This window comes from Microtus ochrogaster, linkage group LG4 (assembly GCF_000317375.1).
Source record: "Microtus ochrogaster isolate Prairie Vole_2 linkage group LG4, MicOch1.0, whole genome shotgun sequence".
NCBI lineage: Eukaryota > Metazoa > Chordata > Mammalia > Rodentia > Cricetidae > Microtus > Microtus ochrogaster.
Genome location: NC_022030.1, coordinates 31729234 through 31744625, shown reverse-complemented (window position 1 = coordinate 31744625; position 15392 = coordinate 31729234). Strand labels below are relative to the sequence as shown.

Genomic DNA, 15392 nt, shown 5'->3' with positions numbered 1-15392 from the left:
GAATTATAATTCGGCCACAAATCTTATGAAATCTTCAAAGAATAGACTTAGGCCTCAGATCCTCATAGGTTCTCCGATCCTGTGGGTTTAAACCAAAAAGAATGAGTCAATTTTCACATAAAACTAGTTAATACATTTTCATCCTGCATGGTCAGTTTACGGACTGTGAGTGTAGTGATTATTTCTTGTTCACATTCTCCTCTGCGTGCCTTGGCAACAGATGGAACCACCCTTCCATGCAAGGTCACATTAAGATTATCATTCCTCCCAGAGAAAGAACAGAGAAACTGCAGTGCTTCTGTGTTCTTAATATAAAAAATCATTTTTTATCTAGTACTTGGAAAATACAAGGAAATACTACATTATAATGTATGAAAAATATAATTTCCTTAGAAGAACATTTTAACTTGAGAAAAAATTCATATGCTGATGAATACATATTCTATATTCAAGTGCAAATGTTTCTTCCCAAGGAATACTTGGGTAAATATAAAATGAAAAAAAAAAAGAACAGGCAATTGATTCAGGGTATCAGCCACTATTCATAAAATTCACATGGATGTAAAATGTAGAGGATGTGATGACATATTTTATGTTTTCTAAAATAAAAAGCAGTGGAAAATGTGTAGAGCAAAGTTTCTGGAGTTATCTCTATCAAATCATCAATAAATGTAATTTTGAACCAAGGGGCTAAAATAATCTTTTAGAAATCTAACATGATTTTAATTTTTAAATTTTCTTGATATGTTTTATAGTGAATAATGTAGTTTAATGTATAGGATTATTAAGAAGCGATTATTGATACCCCAAAGAAAAAGTAACAAAAATAGATATTAGGGCCTGGAAGGAAGGCTCAGCAGGTAAAGTCACTAACAAGCAAGATGAGCATTCTTAGTTCAAGTATACATCACATAGATGCAACAGCACACACATGCAAATCCATACATGCACTCACATACATGTAAATAATTAATAAAAATAATTCTAAAAATAGATTGAGTCCCATGCTCGAGTACATGGCCCCATATCCATGAATATATGGGCGGCATTAACTACACTTGTTGAAACACACACACACAACATGAAGTGACGTTGAGAACTGTTCATGCTGTGTGGACATGAGGGGAGCTGAAGGGAATGAAGGGAAGATGTGATAATATTTCGTTTTATACACATGTGTAAAACTCTCAAAAATAAAGTAAAACATTTTTATAGACTCTCAAATTCCCTATGCCCAGTAACTAATAGGGAAATCTTGTCGGGTTAAACGAAGACAAATCCAGATTAGCAAGTAGATCTATATTCATCCCAATCCCAGATGTCTATATGACAACATGGAAGCACAACCAGTAATAACAAGAGTAGTATGTCTCCACTAGAGTACCTGAGTATTTCAACATAGCTGAAGCACAAGAAAAAGACCTTAAAACAGCCTTATGAATATAGTAGGGGCCATGAAATGGGAAATGAATAAATCCTTCAATGAAACCCAGGAAAATACAAACAGTGGAAGGTAAAGAATAAAACTTTTCAAGACCAGAAATTGGAAGTAGAATCAATAAAGTAACATCAAATGGAAGGAATTCTGAAATAAAAACTTATAGACTTCCAAAAGAAACTGTAGTGGTGGGCTTTGCAAACATAATACAAGAAATAGAAGAGAGAATCTGTGTGAAAGACAAAGGAAGAAACTGATACACAGGCCAAAGTAAATGATAAATCTAAAATAATTACTAACAAAAAGTTTCCAGGAAATCTGGAATATTATGAGAAGATGAAATCTAAAAAATATAAAGGAAGAAAAAGAAATCTAGCTGAAAGTCTAGGCAACTAAACTCAGAAAAACCTTCAATCACCATAGATGAAAAAATAAGATATTTCTTGAGAAAGCCAAATTAAACAACATTTATTTACAAATCTAGCTCTACAGAAAGTGCTAGTAGAAAAACTCCAATCTAAGGAGGTTAACTACACCATGGAAACACAGGGAATAAATTATCCCACACCAGAAAAAACAGAGGGAAGCCTAAACACACACACACACACACACACACACACACACACACGCACACGCACACGCACACGCACACGCACAGGCACACGCACACGCACACTCACATACAGACAAACATATCACTACCACCACCACCACCATCAACAACAACAATAAATAGGAATTAACATGTATTGGCCATTGATATCTCTCAATATCAACAACCTCAATTCCCCAATAATGATAAAAGACTAAGAGAATGAATGTGAAAACAGGATCTATCCTTCTGCTCAATGCGAGAAACATACCTCAACAACAAATATAGACATTACCTTGAGGCAAAGATTGGAAAAAGGATATTCCAAGCATATGGACCTAAGAAGCAAGCTCATGTGGCCATTTTAATATCTAATTAAACATACTTTAAACCAAAATTATTAAGAGATGGGGAGAGACACTATCTATTGATCAAATAAAATATTCAAGAAGGATGACATTTCAATTCTTAATATATATGCTTCAAACACATGAGCATCCATGTTTCTCAAAGAAACACAACTACAGTTTAAATTGTATATTGACCATCATACCTTGACAGCATAATAGAGTGGACCCTGTTGTCAGGGACACAGGTGAGCCAGCCTTGAAGGCACGAAAGCTGGAAAACTGACCCTACTATTTATCCACTCTCACTCTCCTTAAGTATCAGTAGAGACAGCCCAGTGCCTTGCTTGGACAGTAGAGATGTCCCTGGTGACATAAATGAGGAGCATCTGATTTTGAGGTTGCAAGAGCAGGAGGGCTGGCCCCACTACTTGCTGGAAATGGCATTGGATGATCTAGCCATGGCAGTGCTGGAGAGCTTGTCCAGGTAGTGACAGTGAGGGAAAGCTACAGAGCTGACCAACCCAGCTACCACCCAGACTCATAACTAGAATTAAGGATTGGCCCGCCCCAATTTCCACTTCATCTATGAAGTGTTGGAGCCTGTGTAGACGGGATGACCTTACAGATCCAAAACTGCAGGATCCTCACGACACGGGACAAGTTAACTGAGGGGAGCCCCCAATGAGATCCCCTTATTACTGGTGTAGCAAAAACCAGATGCCTCAAGTCAGACCAATAACTTGTGACAAATGAACATTTGCCAGTACAGATGAATGAACTAAAGGATAAACTGTGTGAGTCAACAGGCCACACTGCAACTTCCACAACTAGATTCTTCTTTTTTTTTTTCTGCTGTTGCTTTTGTTTTATTTTTTGTTTTGTTTCTTTCTTCTTTGTTTTAAATCTGGCTTTGATTTTGGTGGAGGTTGCAAAAAAAGAGGATAGATATGAGGAGATGGGTAGATAAATGATAATGGAAATCATAATGTGAGATCTAGAAAAGAATCTGTAAAAGAAAAAAAATGATCCTATTGAAGGATGGGTTAGAGATATACACAGAATTCTCTATAAAGGAAATGAAAAAGGCTGAGAAACACTTAAAGACATATTCAATATCATTAGCCATCAGAGAATTCCAAATCAAAGCTACTTTGAGAATCAGTCTTACACCTGTCATAATGACTAAGATCAATAACACACATGCTGTAGGATGTGGAATAAAGGAATCACAAAGCCACTGTTGGTGGGAGTACAAACTTCTACAACCATATGAAAACCAAAATGGCAGTTCCTTAGAAAAGTGGGAATAAATCTCACATGATCCAGTTTTACTACCTTGAGCACTGACCTATAGAATGATTCACCATACCATAAGAACACTTACTTAACAATGGTCTTTGTGACTTTATACATAATAGCCAGGAATTGGAAACAGCCTAGATTTCCCTCAACTGAATAATCAGTAATGAAGTTGTGCTACATTTACACAATGGAGGAAAACTCATTCGGCTGTTAAAAAAAATAGCAACACAAAATTTTTAGAGAAATGGATGGTACTAGAAGAAATCATCCTGAGTGAGATAACCCAGACCTAGAAATATAAATATGGTATGCTTTCTCATATATGTGGATATTAACCATTGAACAAATGTTAACCAACCTATAATCTGTAGACCCGCAGAGGGTATGTTAGTTAAAATTTCTGTTGCTGTGATGAGACACTGTGACCATGACAACTCCTATACAGAAAAACACTTAATTGGGGACGGCTTACGATTAAGATGTCTAGTCCAATATGATCATGGTAGGAAGCATAGTGACATACAGGAAAACATGTTACTGGAGAGTTAGCTGAGAGTTCTACATCCAATCAGCAGGCAGTATAAGGAGAGGGGGGCTGGCTTAAGCATCTGAAACCTTAAAGCCTACCCCCAGTGACACACTCCCTTCAACAATGCCACACTGACTCCAACAATGCCACATCTCCTAATAGTGTTACTCCTTATGAGTCTATAGGGGGGGCATTTACATTCAAACCACCACAGAGGTTATATATCCAGGAAGGAGCTGGGGTGGGGGTATGTGTGGATCTCCTTGGGAAGGGAAAATAGAACAGATTTTTTCCAGCGGACAGGGCAGCCAGTGGGGATGTGAAAGTGAGGATCAAGTGGAAAAGAGTGGAGATCACATTGAGTTGAGGAATGCAAGAAGGTACAGATGGATTTGTGGGGCATTTGAGAGATGATATCGAAAATCCATAGGGCAGTAGAAATTCTTGGACCTATAATCAATCCTATCTGCAACATATGGTAAGGCAATGATGGCACAGAAATATGGGAATAGCCAACCAACATCTGATTTGACTTAAAGCCCACTCTATGAAACAGAGCTCATACCTGACACTGCTTGACTAGACAGAATAGACAGCCTAGAGACCAAGAGTTAAAAACAAACCCTACTGGTTTTAATATAAAAATCTATAAATAAAATGAACTCCCAGAAACATTCTGCTATACATAAATATCTGTGTCTTATTCAGTTAATATCAGAGAAACTTCTTCCTGCAGCAGAGAGGAACAGATCCACGGACCCGTAAATGAACATGCAGACATTAAAGAGTGGAGGGAAATCTTGGAATACACAACTCTAAATTGGATGTCTCCAAATCCCTCCTTTAAGAGCTCCAGAACCTAGAGAAACTGGAACAGAAAGAGTAGAAGAGCCAGAGAAGATGGAGGACACCAGAAAAAAAAAAATGGTCCTCTGTATCAACAAAATTCATAAGCACTCACAGAGACCAAAGCAGGAAGCACAGGTCCTACAATTGTCTCCACTAGGTCTTCCCTATTTATATTAAAGCTTTCAACTTAATATGTTTATGGGGCTTCAAGGTGTACGATGAAATGGGTCTCTGATTCTGGTGCCTGCTCTTGGGTACTCATTTCCTTCTGTTGGGTTGCTTTGTCCAGCATTGGTATGATGGCTTTTCTTTTCTCTTATTACACTTTATTATGCCAGGTTTGGTTGCAACCTCTTAGAAGCCTTCTCTTTGCTAATGAGAGACAGAAATGGGGTGTATCTGGAGGGGAGATGAGGTGGGAGGACCTGTGAGGAGTGTAGGGAGGGAAAACTATAGTCAGGATAGATTATAGAGAAAATAATCTGCTTCCAAGAAAAAGGAAAAAGATTGATAATATCTTCTACGGGTAGCCGGGCAGTGGTGGCACACTCCTTTAATCCCAGCACTCGGGAGACAGAGGCAGGTGGATCTCTGTGAGTTCGAGACTGTCTCAAAAATCCAAAAAAAAAAAAAAAATCTATCTTCTACAAGTTAAAAATGCATATATTTCATAATACCTTTAATAATTTACACACAGTCTATATTATTATCCTCATAATAAATCTTGTGACATTACATTAAGCATATTTTAAAAGTAGCTATTTACTACCATTTTAAAGGCTATCAAAATGATATTCCATTGACAAAGGGAAAATATTCAATTCTTACCCCAAGAAGAATCAGTTAGAAATCTCGACCACACTGTCAGCACTTCCCTTCACAACTCTATTAAAGATGAAAAGTGTAAGAATACTAATTAAGACTGTGGATAAATTAAAACCAAGACCTAAATGAAAAAGAAAGAATGGAGTGTAACTATAACTTTAATAAATGTTTTGAAAAAATTTATTTACTTAAAAAAAGATATAGTTTACTTTTTAAAATATTAATTTCCCAATTACCAATATAATTACTATTATAAACTTACACCAAAATATTTAAAATGCTTACAAATGTTTTCATACTCATCAGTTTACAAAGAGTAATGTTTAACATATTTATGAATTGTGCTAATTTTCAAACACATAAATAAATTATATTTTCAAAATTTAACCATCTATAGGAACAGAAGCCTTCTTAAACCTTCATGTAGCTATTTAAATATTAATTTATAGAAAATATAATTACTTTCATAGGTTTTATTTTTGTTCTAAAATTTGTAAAAATTATATTACATAAATGCAATTAAACTTTACAAGTAAATAACCCTGTTAATTAGAGTCAAAGGTTGTATCAAAATAATACTAGTAATCTAGCACAGTCATCTCACAAGTCAAGAAACATTAATAAATATTTCCCATTTATGAAATACCTCATCTGTTTTAAGGGATATTTTCTTAATGATACATGTACTTGTGAAATAGATGTAACTTTACAATAAAAAATGTAAGTAGGGAATGGCTCTAATGTTCCTTTGGAAACATAGAGTTTGAGAAAAAAATGAATTAAGAAAATATATCTAGTATTGTCTCCAAGAAGAGTGTAGTGCTGGTAAGAAATTCATCTAATAACAGTAGAAAAATTCAGACAAGACATTGAAATGTCTATGTTTAATAGATAAAGAAATAAAACATTAACATGCAAACCAAAGAATATCATGGCAGTAGCATGGAATCTGCCTTGAGTCCATTTTCATAGCAGATGGAATCAAGAAGTGAAAACCAAGCTTTTATCCCAGAAGAACTTGTAACTGGAGCAGTGTATTATAGTCTCACAAAGACTGAAATGGAATGATTGCGTAGAACAAGGCGTGCAATGAAATACGAAGACACATGCAAACACTGAGAGGCAGGATTTAAACAACAAAAGGGTAAGACTATGCTGTGGGTCATATTAGGGCTTTTTATTCAGAATCACAGTTGAACAAAAGGAAACTGAATGGAAAGATTTGGTGAGTTCATAGCCTGGTCAGGAAAGAGCAAGACCAAATGTTTGGAAGAAGAAAATAGAAGTGGGGCCCAGCGAGCATTTGCCAATGAGATTAGTGTGACTAAACAGGAGTGGGTCATTGTGCATCAGAACACTGAAAAAGGGGCTTCAGAACATTTCAGAACTCTTGGGAGACAAGTTTGCTTCTTCAGTGGCTAAGCGTCGTAACTCTGAATGGACTTGCTGTTTAGGGAAACTTTCTCTCCTTGCTTCCAAGTGAGTACCACTAAATAGCCATAGCTTAGACTTAAGTTCCAATGCTCATGTTGAAAGCAGATCTTACTAAGCTGTCCTCGATGTCCAGGGGAGTGAAATGCAAAAAGTAGTTTTGGTATCTTGATAGCTTCAATAATTTTTTTTTAAAACAAAGCCAGAAAGACCAGCCTGAAATCTGCTACAAGTTTGGAGCCCACATAGAACAGGCCTAATACGGCGATGCCAAGTTTAGCTTTGGAAATGGATGTCTACGGTAAACAATACACAGCCAGAGAAGACAGAAATACTAAGCAATATCAGGAAAAGTTGCAGATGGACTACAAAAACAGGCCAAAAGAGAAACTGTGTGTTCTATTGGATTTTCAAAATCACAAGCAAACTTTATGTGAGGAGGCACCCTTCACTACAGTGTTCATGGGGGATCAGGTTTAAGATAAGATACTTGGATAAAGAGATGATTTGCATTCTGGGTAGGGCAAAAGAGCATTGCATATTTTTCCATAGTATTCAAAATGGCATATATTATAAAACGCAGGAATTGTGTGTTTTCTGTAATCCCTTTTTAATATCTTCAGTCCATATAGATGGTGGGCTGGCACTGGGGCTGTGGAAGTTTCTTCAGCTTCATTAAAAGGATGAATTTCCATTGTGTCATGTAGCCTTTGAGTTTAGCTATGAATGATAACATTCTTAGTGTCGCATTGTGTCTCTCTTAGAGGTGTATGATTTTTTTTTACATATAAGTCATTAAGGTTCTTTCTAATGTAATATTTTTCTTAATTATTTGGGAATTTCACACATTTCATATATTCACCTCCCCTCTCATCTTCCTAACTCTTCCCAGAGAGTTAAGATGTAAGATGAAAAAAAGATAGTTTGTTTTCTTTCTAAAAAGGAAAAATAAAATAAATTTTTTTAAAAAAAGGAAACAGAGGGGAAGTTGATCTTGGGGAGAGGGGAGGTTGGAGGAGGAACTCGGAGTAGTGGAGAGAGGGGAAATTTTGGTAAGGTTGTAATACATGATAGAAAAATAAAAGTTAAAAAATAAAAAGATTCAAAAGTGAGGGGATTGTAAATTCCTCCTTCAAAGGTTCAGTTTTGATCTTGCTTTGGTGTGTTATTTTCTATGTCTCCATCACTCCCTTTGGAAAAGTAATGTGTATAATGTGTGTTGTAGATTGGAAGTATGTAACTGTTCTTTTGACTTTATGTAGGGTTACAGCTAAAGGATTGCCTTGAATCTCAAGGAGACTTTGGTCACTGAAGCAGTGTTAAGACTGTTGAAGTGAATGAGGACTTTAAAGGTAAGCTAAATGCATTTTATATGATGATGCAACCATGGGTTTATTTATGAGAATCAAGGAGTAGAATGTAGTAGTTTGAATGAGAATGTCCCCCTAGGCTCAGGGATTTGAACATTTGGTTTCTGGTGAATAGCAATGTTTTCGGAGGTGGAGCAGCCCCAATGGAAGAAATATTTCACTGGGGCAGGGAGGAAACTTGAGGGTTCATGTCTTTGTCTTGTGCCCTGGTCACATTCTCTGTTTTGTGTTTATGAAACAAACACCTACTCTGTGCCCAAGGCAATGACACATTGAAATACACTTGGAAGAAAGATATTAAGAAATTTTGTGAGATTTTTTAGTAACTGAAAGTTAACATAATATGTGACTTATATTACCATAAAAGGTTAAATTGTGAAGTTTAGTTTTCAGAAAGATTTTGATGATATTATTTACAACTCTAATAACTTTTATTCAAAGTTATACAGTATTTAATTACTGTAAAACTGAAAAAAATCATAGCAGAAATCAATTTGGTTGTATCATCATATAATCAAAATCAGTTAACAAATTGAAATCATACTAATTAGCATTCACTCTTAAACAATAACACAGAAATCTAGTGCATTTAGAATAAAACTGTAAGTATCTACATAAATTCTGTAGTACAGTTTATAAAATACATCCTACACAATTGTATAAATCTTCAATTAGTATAGTATTTACTCATGATAATTATTTCCTTGTTATAAACTATTGAAAATTGTAAAAACAATTTTATCAATTAAAATTTACACAGTTCACATCACTTACATAATCCCATCATCATGTAAGTCATTTTTGATTTATTGTAGATCCAGCAACGTCCTCTGTATCCACATTTATTAATGCTCCAGTAAATGCAAGCTTCAGTTGATGTTTTTTTAAAAAGTGGTGGTATAGGGACGGACACTATGAAATAATGTTTATAAGTTCTTCATAAAAACACGTTGACCAGGATTCGTATAATTTTTTTCTTAAAAAAAAACGCACACACACACACACACAATTCCCTAACCACATCATTTAAAATTCTGTAATAGTCTTTCATAAATTGGCTTATTAAACCTGGTAATCAATATCCTGAACCCTAACTGTATGCAAATATCAGCAGTTTGAAATGATTTTAGAATTATGTCTATGTTGTTGTTTACAGGGTATCTTACAGCACGTGTTAAATTTGCATGGGATATTTAGGAGGAAATATTGAGAACAAAGGAAGTAAACTACATGACTTTGCTACTAATAGTACCTGGAAAGATACACAACTATGAGCATTTTAATGACTGAAGTTGACCTAATGTTTTCTAACTGTATTCAGTTATGTCTCTACAGTATTCTTCCCACACTCCCAAGAAGAGTCCAAGATTCTCCAGTGGATGAATGAAACTCCATATGGCACCAAACTATATACACTCACACAAACATGCGCACATACACATTACTTTATGGCACAATGTGCTACTGTCGTGTAAAATAAAATACATTACCTATTTATGTCTCTTATTTTCATTTAGCTAACAAACTGGTGAGATATCATAAATCTTCTATAATTCTTGGCTTTGGATTCATCCCCTATTTCTTCTCTCATCCATCTCATCCCAATTATCTTAAATATTAGTACCCAGTATTCCTCCTCTGTCTTTTATCTCACATGAGTCTTAGTAATTCCCTTTTATTATACTTGTCCTCAAATTGCGAGATCATTGCTGCCCATATAACTTCTTAAAGACTTCATTTTGTCTAATACTTTCTCACACTCATCTCCCTGCTGCTCCGTCACTTCACTTCCTGTCTGAACCCTTCTGTTCCCTATATTCTCACTTTCTCCTTTCATCTCACCTGTATTCTGCTATCTCTCCTTCCCAAATGCATCCTATCAAGCAATGAATCATTTCAAGTTTCCATGTGTATTTTACATTAAAATGGAAATGAATGGAAGCTATATTCACATGAGACGGGGCATTCTGAATTGTGTCTTATGACCTGGATAACATAACTTAGTATAATTTCTTTCAGTTTTATCCATTTGCCTGAATGTTTCTCAATGTCACTTTTTCTTTTTAGAGGAGTAATATCTACATATGTAAACATGCATGCATGCATTCTCATTGCCCATTTGCTAACTGAAGACCATCTGAATTGACTCTATTCCTAGCTATAATGTTTATAAAATCAATGAGCATGAATATGCAAATATCTTTGTAATAGCATATACATTCCTTTGGTTATATGCCCAGGAGTGGTATATCTGGGTCATGTAGTAATATCTAATTCTGAGTTTGAACAGAGGTATGCCACTTTAGTAAATGTTCCTGCTCCCTGAAGACTTGTATGTTAAATGAAAATATCAGTGCCAAGTATAGTTTTCCTCTTCTTTGGGTATTAGTCATGGAGGATGGATGGCACCTGAAACAATACAGTCTAATGACAGTGATCATACTCCCACCATAACCCAATGATAAGACCCTATTACTTAAGACATCACACTGTGTGGTTACCGGACACAGAGAAAACAGGCCTAAATTCCTAGCTGGCTAACATTTACAATGCTGGAAAGCACTATGCAGCCTGATAGAGGAGAAAAAGAAGTTCTTACCTAGTTAACAGCAGACCCTGCTGCAGTGTCAACCTTCTATCTGACATTATTCTTTATTTTAAGTTTTTTAATACATATATAGGTAAATTTATATATCAAAAATGAATGATTTGGTACATTGAAAATACAAACCAATGAATCTCCATATTGTAAAGGTCACTCCCATGCCCAGCGAATTTAAATGAGTAGGTACAACTCTGAAAGCAAATAGTAATGGTATTACTTATACATACACATATGTAATATATATAGTGATATTACAGATCATCATCTAGTTAACAGAAGTTCAATTTGAAATATAGACATAGTAAATCTTTCCATTTTCCTATTTCTTTATTCTTTTCCAGCTCTTCATTCTTCGAAAGAGAAGGAACTTTATGAACTGGATGCCCCTAAGCCTCCTTTTTTGAAATGATATCTGCTTCTCAACTCATCTTTCCTCATGCTACCAGGCCCAGGATTGTTTAGAATCCATTTCACCACTCCACATTTTTCTAGTTTGCTGACTGTTTTGGATTCTGTACTCCAAAAACTATATCAGCAATGTTACCTTGAAAGGAAAAGAAGGGTGAAGTCAAATCTCTGTCTTCACGCTTCCTCCCCATAGTTCCTCAGGGTGACTGAGTGTCACAGAAAGGTGTCCTCCTTACAGGTGTTTCGTTCTCACTCTTCGTCCCTTGAGTGCAAGGTGGCTACATACCACACTGTGCAATGATGTTCCTTACATCCAACATACACGTGGTTGCAACTTTATTCAGCTTTACTTACATAGTCCTAGTTTCTGAGTGTTTTCTCTTTCCTGTGTTACCTTATTGTCATCACTACTCAAAATTTAAATAGAGGACAACTAACTTTGCATCATCTTAAATAGATGGTGTCCACCCACAAGGATTCAAACAACTCTAATTTGTTTAGCAAGTCACACATGGAGAGAAGGCACTAAAGAAGGGGCTTGTTGGGAAGAAGAAAAGAACAGATTAAATGGTAAAAACAACTATATTCTATTATATGTATTTTAGTATGAGAGTGTTGTAAAATAAGCAGGAAGATATATGTATTTCTTACTGATTGACTATTTTTGGAGAAGAAAAATCATGTATAGGTGTATTATTCAGTCAGCATTTTGTCAAGAAATTTTACTGCTGTGGGACAATGGTTTATATCCTGTCAATTATATTTTAAATAAACGCTGATTGGCCAGTAGCCAGACAGGAAGTATAGGTGGGGAACCAGACAGGAAGTAGTGGCAGGTCAATGAGAACAGGAGAATTCTGGGAAGAGGAAAGTTCTCTCTGCAGTCCTGTCTAAAACACAAAAGAAGGAAGATATGACTGCCTCGCCAAGTAAGGTACAGAGCATGTTGCTAAAATAGATAAGGATAATGGGTTAATATAATTATGAGAGTTAATAAGAAGCCTGAGCTAATGAGCCAATCAGCTTATAGTTAATGTAGACCTCTGTGTGATTTCTTTGAGACTTAAGAACTGCTGGAACCAGGCAGGACAGACAACCTCAGACAACAGAATGGTGTGCCAATGTAGGCTGACCAAATCTACTTGAAAGCCTGAAAGAGCTTGGGAAGTTATTCTAGATAAAAAAAGAAAAGAGTTAAACATGGCTTCTTAATAGCAGCATTTTCTCAGGTGGGCTCTGTCTGCTAGAGGTAAATATGTCTCAGTTAAGAGAGGCTTCCTAACTTAGCTTTAGTTGCAAAATCTTGCAGCCCTTTTAAAAGAGGCCTTGTCCATCAAACGCTTAAAAGGCATTTATGAATTGCCAAAAGCATGCTTCTTAGCGGTGGCAGGAACCTTGAAATGCCATAGAGTTGTGGCAATAAATGCAGTTCCATCTGGTACCTCTGCTTTGAGGCTAAACTTTCAGAAAGTTATGGAATGGACTGGACCAATTGTCAAAGCCATGACTTTAATACTAACCACATTGCTTAGCAAAATAAAGACTCATATGGTCAGAAAAAAAGAGATATATAGTAAAGATAAATTCAGATGAAGAAAACATCTAAATGGTTTACAGTTTCCTTGTGAGAGAAAAGGAAAAGAATAAAGTCCTTAAAATAAAAAAGAGACAGAATATTTGGGTGTGGTTGCACACAACTTTAATACCAGCACTTGGTAGGCAGAGGCAGGCAGATCTCTGTAAGATCAAGGTCTGGTGGCACGTACTTTTAATCCTAAAACTTGGGAGGCAGAGGCAGGCAGATCTCTGTGAGTTCAAGGACAACACTGTTTACAGAGTGAGTTCCAAGACAACCAAATATAACACAGAGAAACCCTGTCTCAAAAAGCCAAAAAATAAAAATAAAAGAAATAGAGTTTAAAATAAAGCCATGTAAAGATAGAAAATACATGGAGAATCTGAATACTGTATGTTAGTATGCTCTCTTTGAATTGTTTGAATGCTGAGAAAGGAGCAACAGCTGCTAAAAGACATTTGATTATAAATGCTGCTGGATTAATCAATCATCCATATATATGTATTGAAAATGCCTTGACTTCAAAATTGATGTCAAAAGATATGTTATTTTGGAGAGGAGGTTTTGTTTTTGTTGTCACAGGGAATGAGAGGCTGTGGATTCATTCTGGGCTATGAAAAATCTGGTTTGATCAAGGAAGACCTCTTGAGAAATCCCCAATAGTAGCAAATGACCCAGATGTTTGAGTTCTACATCCAGATCAGCCTTAATACTGCTGACTGAGATGATCAAGCCTCACAAAATACTCCAGTCAGGACTTGATCATAATTCTAAATTTTCCTTAGGTCCCCATAAGATTATCAGTACCCCTAATCAACAGGAAATAGCCTAGAAGACTATGCCCACATTCCCCCAAAAAATGATTATATATGTTTGTCTTTGTTTAGAATGTTGGTTACTAGTTTTTATGGATAATGGTCAGGAGAAAAGCTAAACAAAGGAGGTTCGATTCAGAGTTCTTGTTTAAAGAAAAGGGGGGAGTGATATGGGACAATGATCTGTACCCTGTAACTTGTATTTTAAATAAATGCTGATTGGCCCGTAGCCAGGCAAGAAGTAGAAGCAGGGCAACCAGGCAGGAAGTAGAGTCAGGACAATGAGAACAGGAGAATTCTGGGAAGAGAAACAGTCAATCTGCAGTTGTCACTCAGACACAGAACAAGAAAGATATGAATGCCTTGCTGAAAATGGTACTAAGCCATGTGACTAACACAGACAAAATTATAGGCTACTATAAGTTATAAGAGTTAATAAGAAGCTTGAGATAATAGGCCAATCAGTTTATAATTAACGTAGGCCTCTGTGTTTTTATTTAGGACTGCGGGGCTAGGCTGGACAGAAACATCAATCAACATTTCTGTCTCTGTTTAGAAAGAGACAGGCCTACAATGAGAGTCAACAAAGTCTAGCACACCAAGTTGAGGCAGGACTAAGCTCCTCCCTGTATAAAGGCTGGACAAGGAAACCCTAAATGGGCATAGATTCCCAAAAGCCAGTTCAAGTTCCAGGGATTGGTCCTGATCTCACTACAATGAACCTCACAAACAGATCAAGCAACACAAAGTCACATACATGCAGAGAGTATGTGACTAGTATGCCTAGGTCAGTCCATAGACCATCAACATCCATTAGCTAATGTCAGCTGTCTCTGTGGGTTCCCCAGTGAAGACATTAACTTCCCCTGACTTCTGCAATCCCTCTTTCTTCAGTTCAACAGAAATCCCAGAATTCAGGCCAGTGCTTGGCTATGAATCTCTCTGATGACAATTAGGGCAGATACTAATCTGCAGGAGATGGCCTGATGTGGAATAATGTTTCTGTACACTGAAATATGTATTACTCTTATTTGTTTAATAAAGAACCCAACTGTCCAGGAGCTGAACAGGAGAGAAAAAGGTGAAAGAGCCATACTGAGAATGATGGATAGAAGAAGGGCAGAGTCAGGGCTACAAGGTAGACATTGAGGGAACAGGAAATAAATGTTTCATGCTAATAAAGGTAACTCCACATGACAGAGTGTAAGTAAGGAATATGGGCTAATTTAAAATATAGGAGCGAGTTAGTAGCAAGCCTAAGCTATTAGCCAAGCAGTTGTACTTAATTTTAAGGTTCAGAGT

General features: G+C 36.2%; 1 protein-coding gene across 1 annotated transcript in view; it reads right to left on the bottom strand.

Annotated features, from left to right (window-relative positions):
- Positions 1-15392, bottom strand: part of LOC102002778 (solute carrier organic anion transporter family member 6A1) — a 100724-nt gene continuing 85332 nt past the window's right edge. Inside the window, exons 11-14 of the mRNA XM_005361398.1 lie at positions 11418-11482; positions 9461-9598; positions 5889-6006; positions 1-79 (exon numbers count right to left, since the gene is read on the bottom strand). Of these exons, the coding sequence (XP_005361455.1) occupies positions 5900-6006; positions 9461-9598; positions 11418-11482 (310 nt within the window). The 3' untranslated portion in view covers positions 1-79; positions 5889-5899. The remainder of the gene's footprint in view (positions 80-5888; positions 6007-9460; positions 9599-11417; positions 11483-15392) is intronic.